Below are 13,243 nucleotides of genomic sequence, written 5' to 3'. Positions count from 1 at the left end.
CAAGTGTTTATTAGTTGTTGCTAGTAATATATTTAATAATTAATAGCTATCAATTAGAATTTTATTTTAGTTAAATGTGATGTAATATTATTATTTAATAAATTTAATATATTAAATAATATAAAATATATAAACACTTATATTTATATAATATATAATTTTATTTTAAATAAAAATATTAAATACGATGTTATATGTTATTTTAATCTTATAAACATCTAATGAAGATGAATATTTTATTTTACTATAGCTGTTTAAAATTTTTTAGATTAGTACTTTAAAAGACAAAGAAGACTCTATATTGTTATTTTCATCTAAAATAATTCAAATCAAATTGGTATTAGCTATAATTAAAATTAGAAAAATAATAATTAAAATTAAAATAATGACAAATGAATGGGTCTAAATAAAGACTAGGCAGTAGTCTAGTGTTAAAACAGCTATTGATAAGATTAGTTGTTATTTGCACTAAATGAAGATTAAACCATGGTATTTAAATTTTGTGAATAGTTGCTTTAATATTAGACTAATACTTAATATATTAAATAATCTTAATTAACCTATTTTTATATAAAAAAAAATAATCAGCAATAAAAATGGAAGGAAATCTGATAACCAAGAAGTCTATTTCCAAAGTCCGATTCTAAGCGATACAATTTTATAGGAAAAAGAATAATTAAATGTCTATCCTCATCGTTTGCCTAAACGGATCCTAAGATCTTCACAATAAAAAGGTACAAAACCCACAAAACAAATATATCATAAATGGGATTCACGATTGTTTGTTTCGTAACTGTTGAAGAAAATAGAAAATAACAGCTCTTTTGGTCTCAGAGGCTGCACAAGTTAGGTTGCTTGTGCAGACCTTTCATCCCTGACCAAGGAAAAAGGGAGCATCCTTTCCTGCAAGGCAAGAAAAGTCACTTCAACCTTTCCCAAAAAAAACTCAAAAGTATCCGTTAGAAAAAAGATTCGGAATCTCAGCATGTATATATTTTCATCTCAAGATGTAATAAACTCAGAATTCTTGTAACACAAATATTCATCATTGTTATATAAAAATTCACAGTAATGCAACTTTGCTTCATCCCTGCCTACATAATTTGCTTCACTCATCTAGTATTCCTAATACTTTGTCTTACTTTAGTACATTATATTTAAATAAAATATTTTAATTTTATATGTAAATATTTTTTAAAATATTTTTTATTACAGTAATTATACTTTTTAAAATAAAAAATACTATTAGAAATATTTTATATGTCAAACTCTTTATTTTAAAGAGTCAAATTATAGAATAATATTTCAATACACTCTTTATTCCTTAAATATAAAATAGATAGTTGATTTAGCTTTCTACATATGGAGAATCAAACTTCACTCTCTACTTTATATTTAATAAATGCATATAATATGTTTCTATATATTTGATTAATTGATGTTTATAATTCTTATTGTTTATTAATAAAAATTAAAAAGAAAAAAGATAAATTAAAACTATTAATATTTATAGAAATAAAAATAAAATAAAGTATAAAATATATAGTCTATAGGAGTTAAATAAAATGTGATATTTTTTATTGTAGAAATTATGCTCCTTAAAATAAAAAGCACTATTGGGATACTCTAAAAAATACTTTTTGAATGTATTTTTATATAGATTAACTTATTTATTATAAAGAGTAATTTAATAAAATAAAACTCTAACATAAAAATTAGATTTGACTCGCTCCGTTTTAAAAAGCTAAATTACACTCTTTATCTTTATTGATATTCATACACAACAAATTCCTATATATTTTATTAATTGCAAGCCACTAGCTGTGACTTTATTTTATTTAAAAATAATTCTACTTTCCCTATTCTAAAAAAATAAGGAAAAAAAATAAAAAATTAATCTTATTGAATAAAACAAAATAAAAAGGCTATTAAATTCAAATAAAATTTTATATCATTTATATTTAAATATAAATAAAGATGGCTTTAAAATAAAGACGGAGATGCTCTAAAATATGAACCCTGTTACTAAATTAATTAGATTAATTTCAGAGTAATGAATTAATCCAAAATGCATCGAACGCCGTTGAAATCAGTTTAGACCAGAAAAAGAAGAACATGAGATGATGAAGATGCAGACTCATAATAATAAATGAAGTAGTGAGTTCTTTTAGGGTTATTATTATGAACACTATAAACAGTCAATTTTTACATTCAATTTATCTACGTGTAAAATTCATGTTTAAACATGTGTCAGTAATTCTAATATATAAACATAATTTCGATACTCTAACATAATAATAACAATGTATAAGTTTTTTACATTAAAATATTAATTTTATGCTATTTTTAGGACTAGATTATTAATTTAATTAGAAAATTTATCATTTATTAAATACAATAATTTAAAGAAAAATAAAAATAAAAAATCAATAATTATATATGTGTACACATATTAAATATTTATGCTTCTCTTGAGACATTAAGATGCAAATTTTTTGTATATGTATTCTTCTCCAACCTTTAACTGAACTCTATAATAAATCAGTTAATCTTCCAACCACTTTAAACCCAATGGGCAGCCCAACTTCTTACCAACCAAGAAAATTTAGTACATGGCAGTTCTTGAACTTCTTCTTCCAGTAGTCCCTGCATCAATTTGCAGACCAGAATTCAATCATCTTAGCTTCTGGATGATTAAATAATATCAGAACACAAGAAAATAACAGAGAGAGAGAGAGAGAGAGAGAGAGAAAGGAAAACACTTACTATATTTCATCTTTTTTGCCCCTAGATTTTATGATTTTGAGAACCATAAATCCAGCAAACAAACTTGCTGCTCCTCCCAAGACAATTGCTATTGTTTTCCCAGTTTTATCTCTTTTTTTCCCTTCTTCATCTATTAATAACATTCGTAACTATATCATGAATTAACATTCACAGAATTTCACCAAACCAGAAGGAAAACCTCGGCAAATGTATGCAAGGACAGCTGCATATCTGATGCTTGTGTACTTAAAAGATAATGCCTAGTCTAGTGATAAAAAGGATTCGAACTTATAACCGAGAATGAGATAGTATTTTACCTGGGTATGATTTGCCTGGTGTTCCATCAGGATTATTACTGTAGCTCACAAAGCAACTGTCCAAGTAAACTTTTCCTGAAACTGAGCTACCACAATCCTCCTGAGCAATTTCCATTGCGAACCTTACACATTCACTACAATCACAACCTCCTAAATCACCTTCACATTGTGCAGCGACACGCACGTGTTCGTAATCCGCTTCATAAAACCCTTTTTCACTCACCCCTTCGCTCTCCATTACCAAAAAAGCTGCATCCCTTACCTCTACAAAACTACTGTCCACCGCCTTCTTTTCACTGCAGGATTCATGAAGAAGTTCATGTTTAGGCGTCTCATCTAGAAACCCATCAGTTTCATAGTAGAAGTAGCATCCATTAAGCTGAACTCTAGCTGCTACAGCTTGCTTACATTTGCTAGTCGACATCTCGGGAAGTGTGCTTACACAGTTGTAGCAATCGTCGCTGCCAAGATCACCTCTGCATTGAAAGAGACCGGAGATGCCAATTTTCTCATCGCCTGAAGTAGTTCTGTAGAACTTTGAATGAGATGATTGTGCTAACAGGTCTTGAAAAAGAGAAGAAAGGACTTGCGAGTGAGACTCGGTGGAAGCTGCTGTGTACGTTTGGTTTGCACATTTGCTGTATACTAAGGAGCTGTAGTCTGAATTAGAACTAACAAGAGGTAGAAAAATGGATATCAGAATTAATAGTACTATAGGTGATGTTGGAAAGATTAATGGTTTCAAGATTGATTCCATTTGGAGCAGGGCATAACGTTGAAGCTTTGCCTTAAGCAATATTGGTACTCAAATCAGGGAATTCTGATGAGAATCAGAGAATGAGGAAAAAGAATCCATTGTTTAATGAAACTGAATGTTGGGTGTAATTCTTGAAAGCTAATATTGGGTTCAGGAGTTGGGGTTCGAGTTTCCAACCTACTTTTATCTAATAGGCACTCAACTAAACTGACCTATCTAATTTTGCAGGAACTTGCTATCACTTTCATCTTCTTCTAGGTTCTTGTTAAAAATTCATTGTATAAAAGTAACAACTAAATTTACAAACTACAAAACCGGATTTCTTCTGTTAACAAAATGTTCGCTAAGCAGCATGAATTCTGAAGGTGTTACTAACCAACTTGTCAAACGTCAATGGTAGATTTTTGTAAAACATGACACTCCTCTAATGTCTGGTGACCAACTTGTAAATGTCAGTTCTCCTAAATATAGACTTTTTCTTTTTCTTGTGGCTTTCTCATGCGCTTTCAGGAGAGATTGAGTTAATATAATAACATTACATTAGCAGAAGAAAGAAAAAAGGTTAATTAGTAAAATAAGACTAATCAACTGGGGGAGTTATGAAACAAATTATTATATGATTCTAACCTATAATTAATTAAGAAATTACATATAGAAAAGCTGTATAATTGAGATTAATAAAATAAAATAAAATAAAAAACAACATAGTTAACTGATATAAAAATGGGAAGAATAACAGGTTGGATATATCTGAGAAATCTCTGGAGAGGAGCTAAAGCCGCAACAAAGCCTCTTGTAACACAACAATCCTGTAACAAAAATCATACTCTAAATGTAGGCATCAAAACTAGCCATCATTTATTTACTTCCATGCATTTCGCCGTCTCTCCCCATTCTCAACCCCAACTCTTCTCCACAAATTAAAAATTATCACTCCTTACTATTTCCTTACATTACCACCTTTGCCTTGCCTCTCACCTTGGGCTGGCGAGGGAAGCTAATACATTAACCATTTCCATTTCTCGGCGGCTGCCACCACCGCTGCCCCATAAAAGATTACACCCATCAACTAATTGCACTATAGAGATATAGAAGATAATAATCGACCCAAAAGATGACTTACAATGCACATCCTTTTCAGCTTTTGGAAATAAATGTTATTTCTGCTCAGGATTTGGCTCCTGTATCAAAATCCATGCGTACTTATGCTGTAGTTTGGGTTCATCCTGAGAGAAAATTAACAACCAGGGTTGACCAGAATGGCCATACCAATCCGCAATGGAATGAGAAATTCGTTTTTCGAGTTGATGACACGTTCTTGAATTCTGAAACTTCTTCAATCATGATTGAGATCTATGCTGCAGCTTGGCTTCGCGATGTTCAGATTGGTTCAGTTAGAGTTCTGATAAGTAATTTGTTTCCTTCTCCTACTAATAATAACTCAAAAATGCGATTTGTTGCCCTTCAGATTCGCCGTCCATCAGGTCGTCCTCAAGGTATCTTGAACATGGGTGTTCAGCTTTTAGACAATACAATGAGAAGTATGCCTTTATATACTGAGCTTAGCGCTTCTGCTGTTGGGTTTAATGATCTTATTGATGCAAAAACAAGTAAACAGACAATGGACGAGAAGAAGGGAAGATTGCGCCGGACGCAGAGCGATCATACTGATCTTACCCTGACTGATGAGTTTGGCGTAAAAGGGAGTGCCCCGCCTAGATCATCAGTGGTCAATGGTGGCTCATTAGTTAATTCTTCATTGGTAAGACCAAGAACCAGTACTAGCAACGAAAAAGATAAAAATAAAGATCCTTGCACAGCTGATAACGGCCATGGTAGCATGATAAATGGATCGCTTTGCTCCGATGTAGGGCCTTCTGCATCAGTAGTAGCAGCAGCAATAGCAAAAGGATTGATTAAACCACCAGGAAACGCAAATACTCCGACAAGAAGCGGAGGGAGTTCGATAATTGATGACTGGACAGAGAATGATAGTGTTGAAGGCCTAAGAACAAAGCTAGAGAGATGGAGAACGGAATTGCCTCCAATATATGATAGTGACGCGAAGAAGATGAAGTCTAAAAGCAGGCGGAAACAACACCACAGAAGAAGATCGGACAATCCAGGATTGTTTACCTGTTTCGGTAATGCATTCGGATGTGAGATTTCGATTACCTGTGGCGGTGGCAGCAGCAAGAAGTATGGCAATGGCAAGGTTTGTCATTTAAGTTCTGTGGGCAGTCAATCATATTTATGAGTTTAAAAAGATTGATGATGGTGATGATTGAAAGGCATCCATTTGCTTTTGAGTCAAGAAAAGTACTCAAATCGAGCAGATCGAAGGAAATCTCATGGATCTTTTAGGTGTATTTTATGAGGGAATTCTTGTGCATATATAGTTGGCCAAAGGCTTGGAATAGAAACTTGGAGGATGCATACAGATAATTGATGGTAGATGATTACCGCAGCTTCTTCTTTTTTTTTTTTTTTTCCTTTTCCTTTCCTTTTCTTTTCTTTCTCATTTTGTCTATATTCTTTGCAAGAAATTACATGAGACCAATGCAAGATATTTCAAGCACACATAAATGCGCTTTTAATTTGAAATGTCTATGGCCTGGGGATTATTATGTGATGTTATGCATCCACAATTTATTGTTCTAATTTAGTCTTGTTATTCATTGCTATAGCCAATTTAATATTTGATATGAGGATAAAAGAAAACCTGAAAGCCAATCTCATTCCAGGAAAAGTCATGTGGTCTGAAATGGAGTGACGTGATTTTGACACAGTAATTGGGGATCTTGAATATATGATCAATCCATATAAACAATTGTTACAGATTGATGATTGAGTATCCTTCTCATAAAACTCATGAGCCCCTAATTCTTATATTTGGATTTTCTTCTAAATCATTTTCTTACTTTCAGTGTATTTGGTCAGTGTGGACTTAATTGACGAGATAGACAACTATATTACGCAAAATTATCTTAATCATTGAGCTTTAATTCAAGCTATTTGGAAGTTAGATCGACAATGACAAATTGCCAAAGAGATAGTCTGAAAGGGATAAGACAGAATAGCTTGTCATAGAAATATAATATTAATCAACTCCATCTTCGACCCAAATGGTTGGATAGTCTTGATCAATCAAAACCAATACCACATAATTAAAGAAAAAATGTCTAACTAAACCCATTTGGCCAAAATGGCCACCTTTCAAAATCATCTCTTACACATGCATCTTCAATTCTTGATGCTTCAGTTCATACCAAACCTCCCTCTTTGTTAGCCGTATAGTGTGCACTTTACAAGCCAACAAAAACAGGTGCACTTTATAAGAGGGCCACACGCATTAAGGATAATGAAAACAGGTGGAATTTACAAGCCAATATTTATACAAGGCAAACCCCCTCAACCCACCTTCTTCTCCTCCTCATTCTCATGGCTAATACTGATAGTAATTCGAGCTCCAAAACATTCAATCAAGAATCCGAAGAAAGAACAACTATCCAGTACAAAGAGTGCTGGCGTAACCATGCAGTCTTGATTGGCGGCTATGCAGCAGACGGTTGCGGAGAATTCATTCCAAAAGGTGGTCAAGGTACTAGAGATGCTCTTCTTTGTGAAGCTTGTGATTGTCACAGAAATTTTCATCGAAAAGAGTTGATAAAAAATGGTATAGCTCTTCTTGGCAGCCACCATATTCCTACTCCCCTGGGGTGGAGAAAGAGGGACGTTCATGGGTCTTATCCATTTCCATCAGCACTTTCACAGCCTTCATTTTCTCCTGGTCACCATCATTACCATTACTCGCAGAAGAAAATGCAGGATATGGTCAGCGATGAAGAGTCTGTCTTTTATAGTGGAAGCCAGGGGGAGATGGAGATGAAGGCGAGCAAGAGGACTAAGAGAGAAACCTTGTAATAGCAAACAAGAAAGAAATGGGAGGTTCACCAAATCAGAGGTAAATTACCTTTTTTTGTTCACCGTTGTTAAAGGGAAGGGTATAAGCAATGACAAGTATAGTTTGACGGTAGGTATATGGTTGTGTTTTGTTATACATGTTCGTATTACTTTCTTTGTTGAAAAATAGTCTTTTCTACCCTTTATGAGAGTGACATTTAAAAAAAGAATAAACACACACACATACACCCAATAAATCAAACGTTCAACATATATATACCGCCCACCAACATTAATCCCACGTTAGTCTAACACCACCTTTGGGAAATATCAAAATTTGCTTTTGCTACAGACCGAGAAACAGAGAACAACCTCTTGTAGCCCGAGTATGCTGCAGCAACTAGGTTAGGAGGGGAGAAAATGAAGACAGTTGGCCAGGCCATGAGCCGTGGGAAGTGAAAGTTTGAAGCTTTGGTTTATTATATGTACAAACAGAATTTATTCATATAAACTTCAAACAGATGCAACCCTATCTCTTATCTTTCTCTCCCTCATGCAATATGACTCTTGGACAAAATAAAAGCAGACATGTCTAAAGGTCAAAGTAGAAAAAAATTTCAGATCAAACTTCACATTTCTTTTCCAGTGTAGCCCCCTCCGCTTTGAAGAACAGAATAAGTTTGTGAATACAGAGGATGACCCTGAGCTAATCACTATCAGAAGAGTAAGAACCGTTTGAGTTGTCGTCCGAATCTGAGGAATCATCACTGCTGGAATCATAGTTGCCTCCAATGAACTTGAATTCTGTAGAGGCAGGACAAAAAAGCAACAAAGCTGCTTTTACTTCATCCTCATCAAAGTCGGGATTCTTCATGCATTCCACAGTCATCTCCTTGAGCAAAGGTGAATTCGCCAGTACAAATTTGACAAACCTCATCTCATGATCTTTACCATGGAATGACCTCACAGTTGCCTTCTGCAATTGATTTGAGAATAAAGGAGGATCATTTTGTTCTTCCCAAAATTTAAGTATAGGTTCAGGTACATGTTCATTTTTGCAGCCGCACGCCTACAAAACAGAATGAGATCATCAACCATTGGATAATGATCTAGACAAACAAGTTAACCACATAAAAATTATAATTGTCATCTGCAGCTTAATACTCACAGTTATATCAAGTATTTCTAAGTTGTAGGATCTGCCAATTAAAGAGAGCAGACACGAGACATCATCCAACTTTTCAAAACAAAATGAATGGAGTCCAAGAGTCTTCAGATGGCTGTAAGAAGTTGAGACTTCTGTGAATGTATCCCCTGCAGCCAAGAACTAGGAGCAGAAGGAGAACTATCAATATCAGTGCCATTATTGTCTGAAAACATGTGCCGAACAAAATCTAAAATTTCGTTTTATTACCTTCTGAAATTGGCATCGCACATAAAGCTCCTTAATTGCAGGTGGCAAACCACGGAATTTGAATCTTAGATCAAACTGGTTATTCTCAGAACCAATTCGATATAAATTGATGGACAGCACCTCTAGAAGTGGAGTGTTGAAACAAATAGATTTGAATTCTCCATCAAAGGAGAGGTACTTGAGTCTTAAGACATTTATATGAAGATGATCAATGCAACTCAAGTTTCTTACAGTCAGTTGTTCAAGCAGTGGGCAGGTAGCAATAAGCCTTTCAAATACAGCAGTTGCTATGTTGACTTTGTTCAACTGAAGGCTAATGAGATTATGAAATCCTTTGAATGAATTAGCTGGTTTAACCTCAAAACGGCGGAGGTTCAACTTTCTCAGCTGCTGACAAGAAAACAAACCAAATGGCACTTCATTGCGCCGACCTCTCCGGATCAGGAGGGTCAGTTCCTGAATAGACTTCTGAGATAGCCTCCATATCCATAACTTCATGTTGTAACAATCTTTCACTTTCTCAACAGACACAGAAAATTTCTCAATTTTGCCTTCATGTCGAGTAAGAATATAATTGATTATACCCTCAATTTTTCGTTGTGATCTTTCATGGAAAAAGTTCTCATCAACTATAATTTGAGGCACTGTGTGCCATTTTTCCTTCCACTTCTTTGACAAGGTACTGGTCCTCACAGCATCTTTTAATGGCAAACATGCTAGGATGTGATCTATCACATTGCTCGGGAGGTCACTGATTCTATCTAAACCAGAACCGACACTAATCCTCTCCATAATAGTTAACACAATCCAAAATCCAAACCTGCAATTGATATCAAACCAAATCTTTTGTCAAATCTTTTCAGCTGCTTTTCTCATATGACATGAACATTGGCATTACTGGATACCAATTTATTAACACTTGCATGAACTAGACACCTAAAGCACCAAGAACATAGATGACAATCATCCCTATGGTATCCATATCCCATAACATGTGAAGTGATAAACAATACAAAACCATAAATCTGTCATCAGGTCCTCCAGCATCAACATTATCAATTGAAGCCAGATAACATATCATCCTTCTTAGTTTTCTGTCCTTTTTGGCATCCAACTAGACAGGATTGGGCTAATACTCAGGTAAACTTACCAACATTATACATCCAAAACATGTATGAACAAACATTCAAGTAGACCGTCATTTGGTTAACTCTGAGGTAACCTATATCTTCAGAGTCAGAAAAATTTCATAAAATATATGATCTTTTATACTGCTGGAATTAGGCCCCGGTTACCTCAAGATTTATCCCCAAAGGGATTCAATCCAATTTCCCATTTTAATAATAATAAATGAAATCAAAAAACACATTGCATCCGTTGCTAATTCCGCAACTAGATTTGCAGTTGCACCAATAGGCAACACCAATTGAGATAGGATGTGCATAAATTGAAGCACTATACGGTAGTAGAGAATATTTCCGATGATTATTTTCCAAGAAACTTCTGGAAAGTTTTATATAACGATTATTTCCAGTGAAATAATAAATAAGACACCAGATTACAGTATGTCTGGCATTAGAAAAAAAAAAGAAAAAAAAGAAGAAGAAACAGAGAGATCTTTAGATTTAATCAGAATCATGACACCCAGATTGAGAACACACAATTAATTACCTTTCTAACCATTAAGAACCCTAGAAATTAATCACTAAGAACCCATAATAGAGAAGAAAACAAAACAAAACAACAACAGTAATAGGCACCTTAATATCCAAAATTCACTTTCTTTTCCAAGAATTCTAGGCATCCAAACACAAAATTGATACAAATAACAGTAAAGATAAGACCATGAAAGTACCTTGATATCTTGTGGGGAAAAAAGAAATTGCTTCTTTAAACAAGAACAACGCTTTTCCACTTAACAGGATATTTCTTTCTAAACCCTTTGATAAAAAGAAAAGAAAAGAAAGGCAAAATGGAAGCCCGTACTACAGAAAGGTAATCGAAGGCAGGGAATTTTCTTGATGTCCAGACCACATGATGATGGGTTGCAACTTCCGTGGTCTTTCAAGGAGTCTTACTATATCAAAAAGGTCAAATCTTTTTCGCGACATCTTTCGAGAATCAAGACCCGCCATCTAACTCACACACAAGTCAATTGGTGCTTATGCATACACCCAAACAACAGTCATTTCTTTTTATATTAGTATAAAGCAAAAAGTAAAAACCCATGTTTTTCTAGCCGTCCAGGCCTAACATATTATTAATCTCGATCGTCATAATGAAAACTAAAATTGTCGTTATTATGGATGAAGAAAGAGGAAAAACCCAAATGATGGCAAAATAGAAATGGAACCCGTGACTTACCTGATACGGTGGCTGCTGTAATGGTGAATTTTACCTGTGCTTTCTATCTTTCTTTCTTCTTTTGTTAATTTCAGAGAAGGTGACAGTTCAGATTGGTAAATGTGATTGGAGATGATTTGGGTTTTTATATAAACCTGGTCGCACAGTGATAAAGAAGGTGCTTGGCGAGTAAGTTAATGGTAATCAGAATTCTCTTGGAAGCTTGACAAGAAAGTGAGAACCGAGTGTGAACTTCCCTTGAGCTTCAAATCGGAAGAAACATTTCGCATTAAAAAGGAAAGGGAATACTTTATTTATTGATGTCATATCATTTTTAATTAATTAATCTTAAATATTCTTTTCCATAATTTATATCTATACTGTAAATATTAATTTATCTAAAAGTGACGTGATATTATTAATTAATAAGATTTATTCTTATTAGATATATTCATAAATAAAATGACAGATCAATTTTATCTATATATGTAAAATTTGTGGGCTGATGAATTGAGTTTTGATTTTATTTTATTCTTAACGATAATGAATTGAGGTTTGATACAACAATCATCCATAGAAAACATAAAATTACACAATATATAGATAATATTTTTATCAATTGTAAAATATTTCTAAAAGATTTTCAAAAGTTTATATACTTTTACAAATAATTGGATTTGGTCAAAAAATTTTAAACATGTTCAAAAATTAAGCTGGATTAAATACAACTAATGATGAATATTTATATTATAAGGATATGTACTATGATTAAAAGTATAAGTAATTTTTGTAGTAATATTAAAAAATTTACTTTCATAATGTTTCTATTATCTAATTTTAAATGTTTTATAAACACAATTAAGAAATATTTAAAAAAAAAAATTTCGTTCAAATAGATTATTATTTTTCGACTTCTTTAATATAAATTTTATATTTATTTTAAAATGAAAAGATTCGAATTTAGTATTTTCTTTTTAAAGGGAAAATGCTCACTTTTGCTCTTAATATTCGAGTCTAGAAACATATATGATCTTAAAGTAAATTTTGCTACATTTAACGGTTAAAATTAAGTTTTCACGTGATATAAGCCCTTCACTGGACGGAAACAAGTTAACAGAGCTTATCTCCGTTTGCTTATGGTGAGATGGCATGCTTTTGGATTCAGCATAGCTTGTTAGGTTAACTTATTGAGGCAAGAGATGATAATCAATCTTGGGCTCTTTAATAATAATCTTTTCATTTTTAGGAGAAGGTCAGATCTTCTTTTGCCCCTCTTAGCAATGTTCTGAAAGTTTATGGTATAATTGACATCTTATTCACATCTTCGATCTCCTTAAACTGTACTGGAAATATCATCGACAGCCATCTTTGCTCCAGCCTCATCAACGATCTCTTGAGCAGTTGTTACTGTTGCAGCTATCTTGTTTTATGTATCATGGACATTCCTTTGATTCTCAACGAAATATGAACTTGGTTCAGCCTCACTTCTTACCATTCCATCTTTCTTCTCTCTTTTTCATTCCCTTCTTCTGCAATGCTTACTAAAAATCCAAAAGACTTATAAGATCCCGTCAACATGCTCAATCCGTAACTCAGAAAATGGCTGCGAATCCATGCATGGATGCCCGAATTTCCTTTGATACTGCCCAAAGTACTCACCAACTGCAATAACGTCTTCACTCTCTGGGTTCAATCCAGATAGGTTCACAAGAGCATCCTCTGACTATCCCTCATTCATTATCA

The 13,243-nt window shown here is 33.5% G+C and overlaps 4 protein-coding genes across 5 annotated transcripts; 2 read left to right on the top strand and 2 right to left on the bottom strand.

The window, feature by feature from the left end:
- Nucleotides 1-2,360: 2,360 nt before the first annotated feature.
- Nucleotides 2,361-3,953, bottom strand: LOC8258643 (plasmodesmata-located protein 2). The gene is made up of 3 exons (XM_015721043.3): nt 3,084-3,953; nt 2,767-2,896; nt 2,361-2,646 (listed from the first exon to the last, which is right to left on the bottom strand). Coding segments are annotated over exons 1-3 (888 nt in total). The 5' UTR covers nt 3,841-3,953; the 3' UTR covers nt 2,361-2,645.
- A 174-nt stretch (nt 3,954-4,127) lies between these two features.
- On the top strand, nt 4,128-6,426 carry LOC8258644. Its single transcript, XM_002521950.4, has one exon. The coding sequence runs from the start codon at nt 4,955-4,957 to the stop codon at nt 6,095-6,097; it is 1,143 nt and encodes a 380-aa protein (XP_002521996.2). The 5' UTR covers nt 4,128-4,954; the 3' UTR covers nt 6,098-6,426.
- A 619-nt stretch (nt 6,427-7,045) lies between these two features.
- Nucleotides 7,046-8,000, top strand: LOC8258645 (zinc-finger homeodomain protein 5). The gene is made up of 2 exons (XM_015721080.3): nt 7,046-7,441; nt 7,523-8,000. The coding sequence occupies exons 1-2, from the start codon at nt 7,282-7,284 to the stop codon at nt 7,762-7,764; spliced, it is 402 nt and encodes a 133-aa protein (XP_015576566.1). The 5' UTR covers nt 7,046-7,281; the 3' UTR covers nt 7,765-8,000.
- A 199-nt stretch (nt 8,001-8,199) lies between these two features.
- On the bottom strand, nt 8,200-11,757 carry LOC8258646 (F-box/FBD/LRR-repeat protein At1g13570). 2 transcript variants are annotated; one of them, XM_015721079.3, is made up of 4 exons: nt 11,522-11,757; nt 9,158-9,977; nt 8,912-9,070; nt 8,200-8,812 (listed from the first exon to the last, which is right to left on the bottom strand). In XM_015721079.3, the coding sequence occupies exons 2-4, from the start codon at nt 9,947-9,949 to the stop codon at nt 8,450-8,452; spliced, it is 1,314 nt and encodes a 437-aa protein (XP_015576565.2). In that variant the 5' UTR covers nt 9,950-9,977; nt 11,522-11,757; the 3' UTR covers nt 8,200-8,449. The 2 variants fall into 2 exon arrangements, with proteins under 2 accessions (XP_015576565.2, XP_002521998.2); XM_002521952.4 differs by lacking the exon at nt 11,522-11,757 and adding an exon at nt 11,013-11,434.
- Between the last annotated feature and the right edge of the window lie 1,486 nt (nt 11,758-13,243).

The sequence above is a fragment of the Ricinus communis genome, chromosome 10 (assembly GCF_019578655.1).
Source record: "Ricinus communis isolate WT05 ecotype wild-type chromosome 10, ASM1957865v1, whole genome shotgun sequence".
Lineage (NCBI taxonomy): Eukaryota > Viridiplantae > Streptophyta > Magnoliopsida > Malpighiales > Euphorbiaceae > Ricinus > Ricinus communis.
The sequence above is the reverse complement of the archived record's forward strand: the minus strand, read 5'-3'. Positions and strand labels throughout refer to the sequence as shown.

Coding starts and splice junctions, on each gene's coding strand:
- LOC8258643 (XM_015721043.3), bottom strand. CDS start 3,840: ATGGAATCAATCTTGAAACCATTAATCTTTCCAACATCACCTATAGTA. Junction 2,897..3,083: donor ACCAGGCAAATCATACCCAG/GTAAAATACTAT, acceptor TGTTATTAATAG/ATGAAGAAGGGAAAAAAAGA.
- LOC8258644 (XM_002521950.4), top strand. CDS start 4,955: ATGACTTACAATGCACATCCTTTTCAGCTTTTGGAAATAAATGTTATT.
- LOC8258645 (XM_015721080.3), top strand. CDS start 7,282: ATGGCTAATACTGATAGTAATTCGAGCTCCAAAACATTCAATCAAGAA. Junction 7,442..7,522: donor CATTCCAAAAGGTGGTCAAG/GTACTAGAGATG, acceptor AAAATGGTATAG/CTCTTCTTGGCAGCCACCAT.
- LOC8258646 (XM_015721079.3), bottom strand. CDS start 9,949: ATGGAGAGGATTAGTGTCGGTTCTGGTTTAGATAGAATCAGTGACCTC. Junction 9,071..9,157: donor TGCGATGCCAATTTCAGAAG/GTAATAAAACGA, acceptor TTCTGCTCCTAG/TTCTTGGCTGCAGGGGATAC. Junction 8,813..8,911: donor TAGAAATACTTGATATAACT/GTGAGTATTAAG, acceptor TCTGTTTTGTAG/GCGTGCGGCTGCAAAAATGA.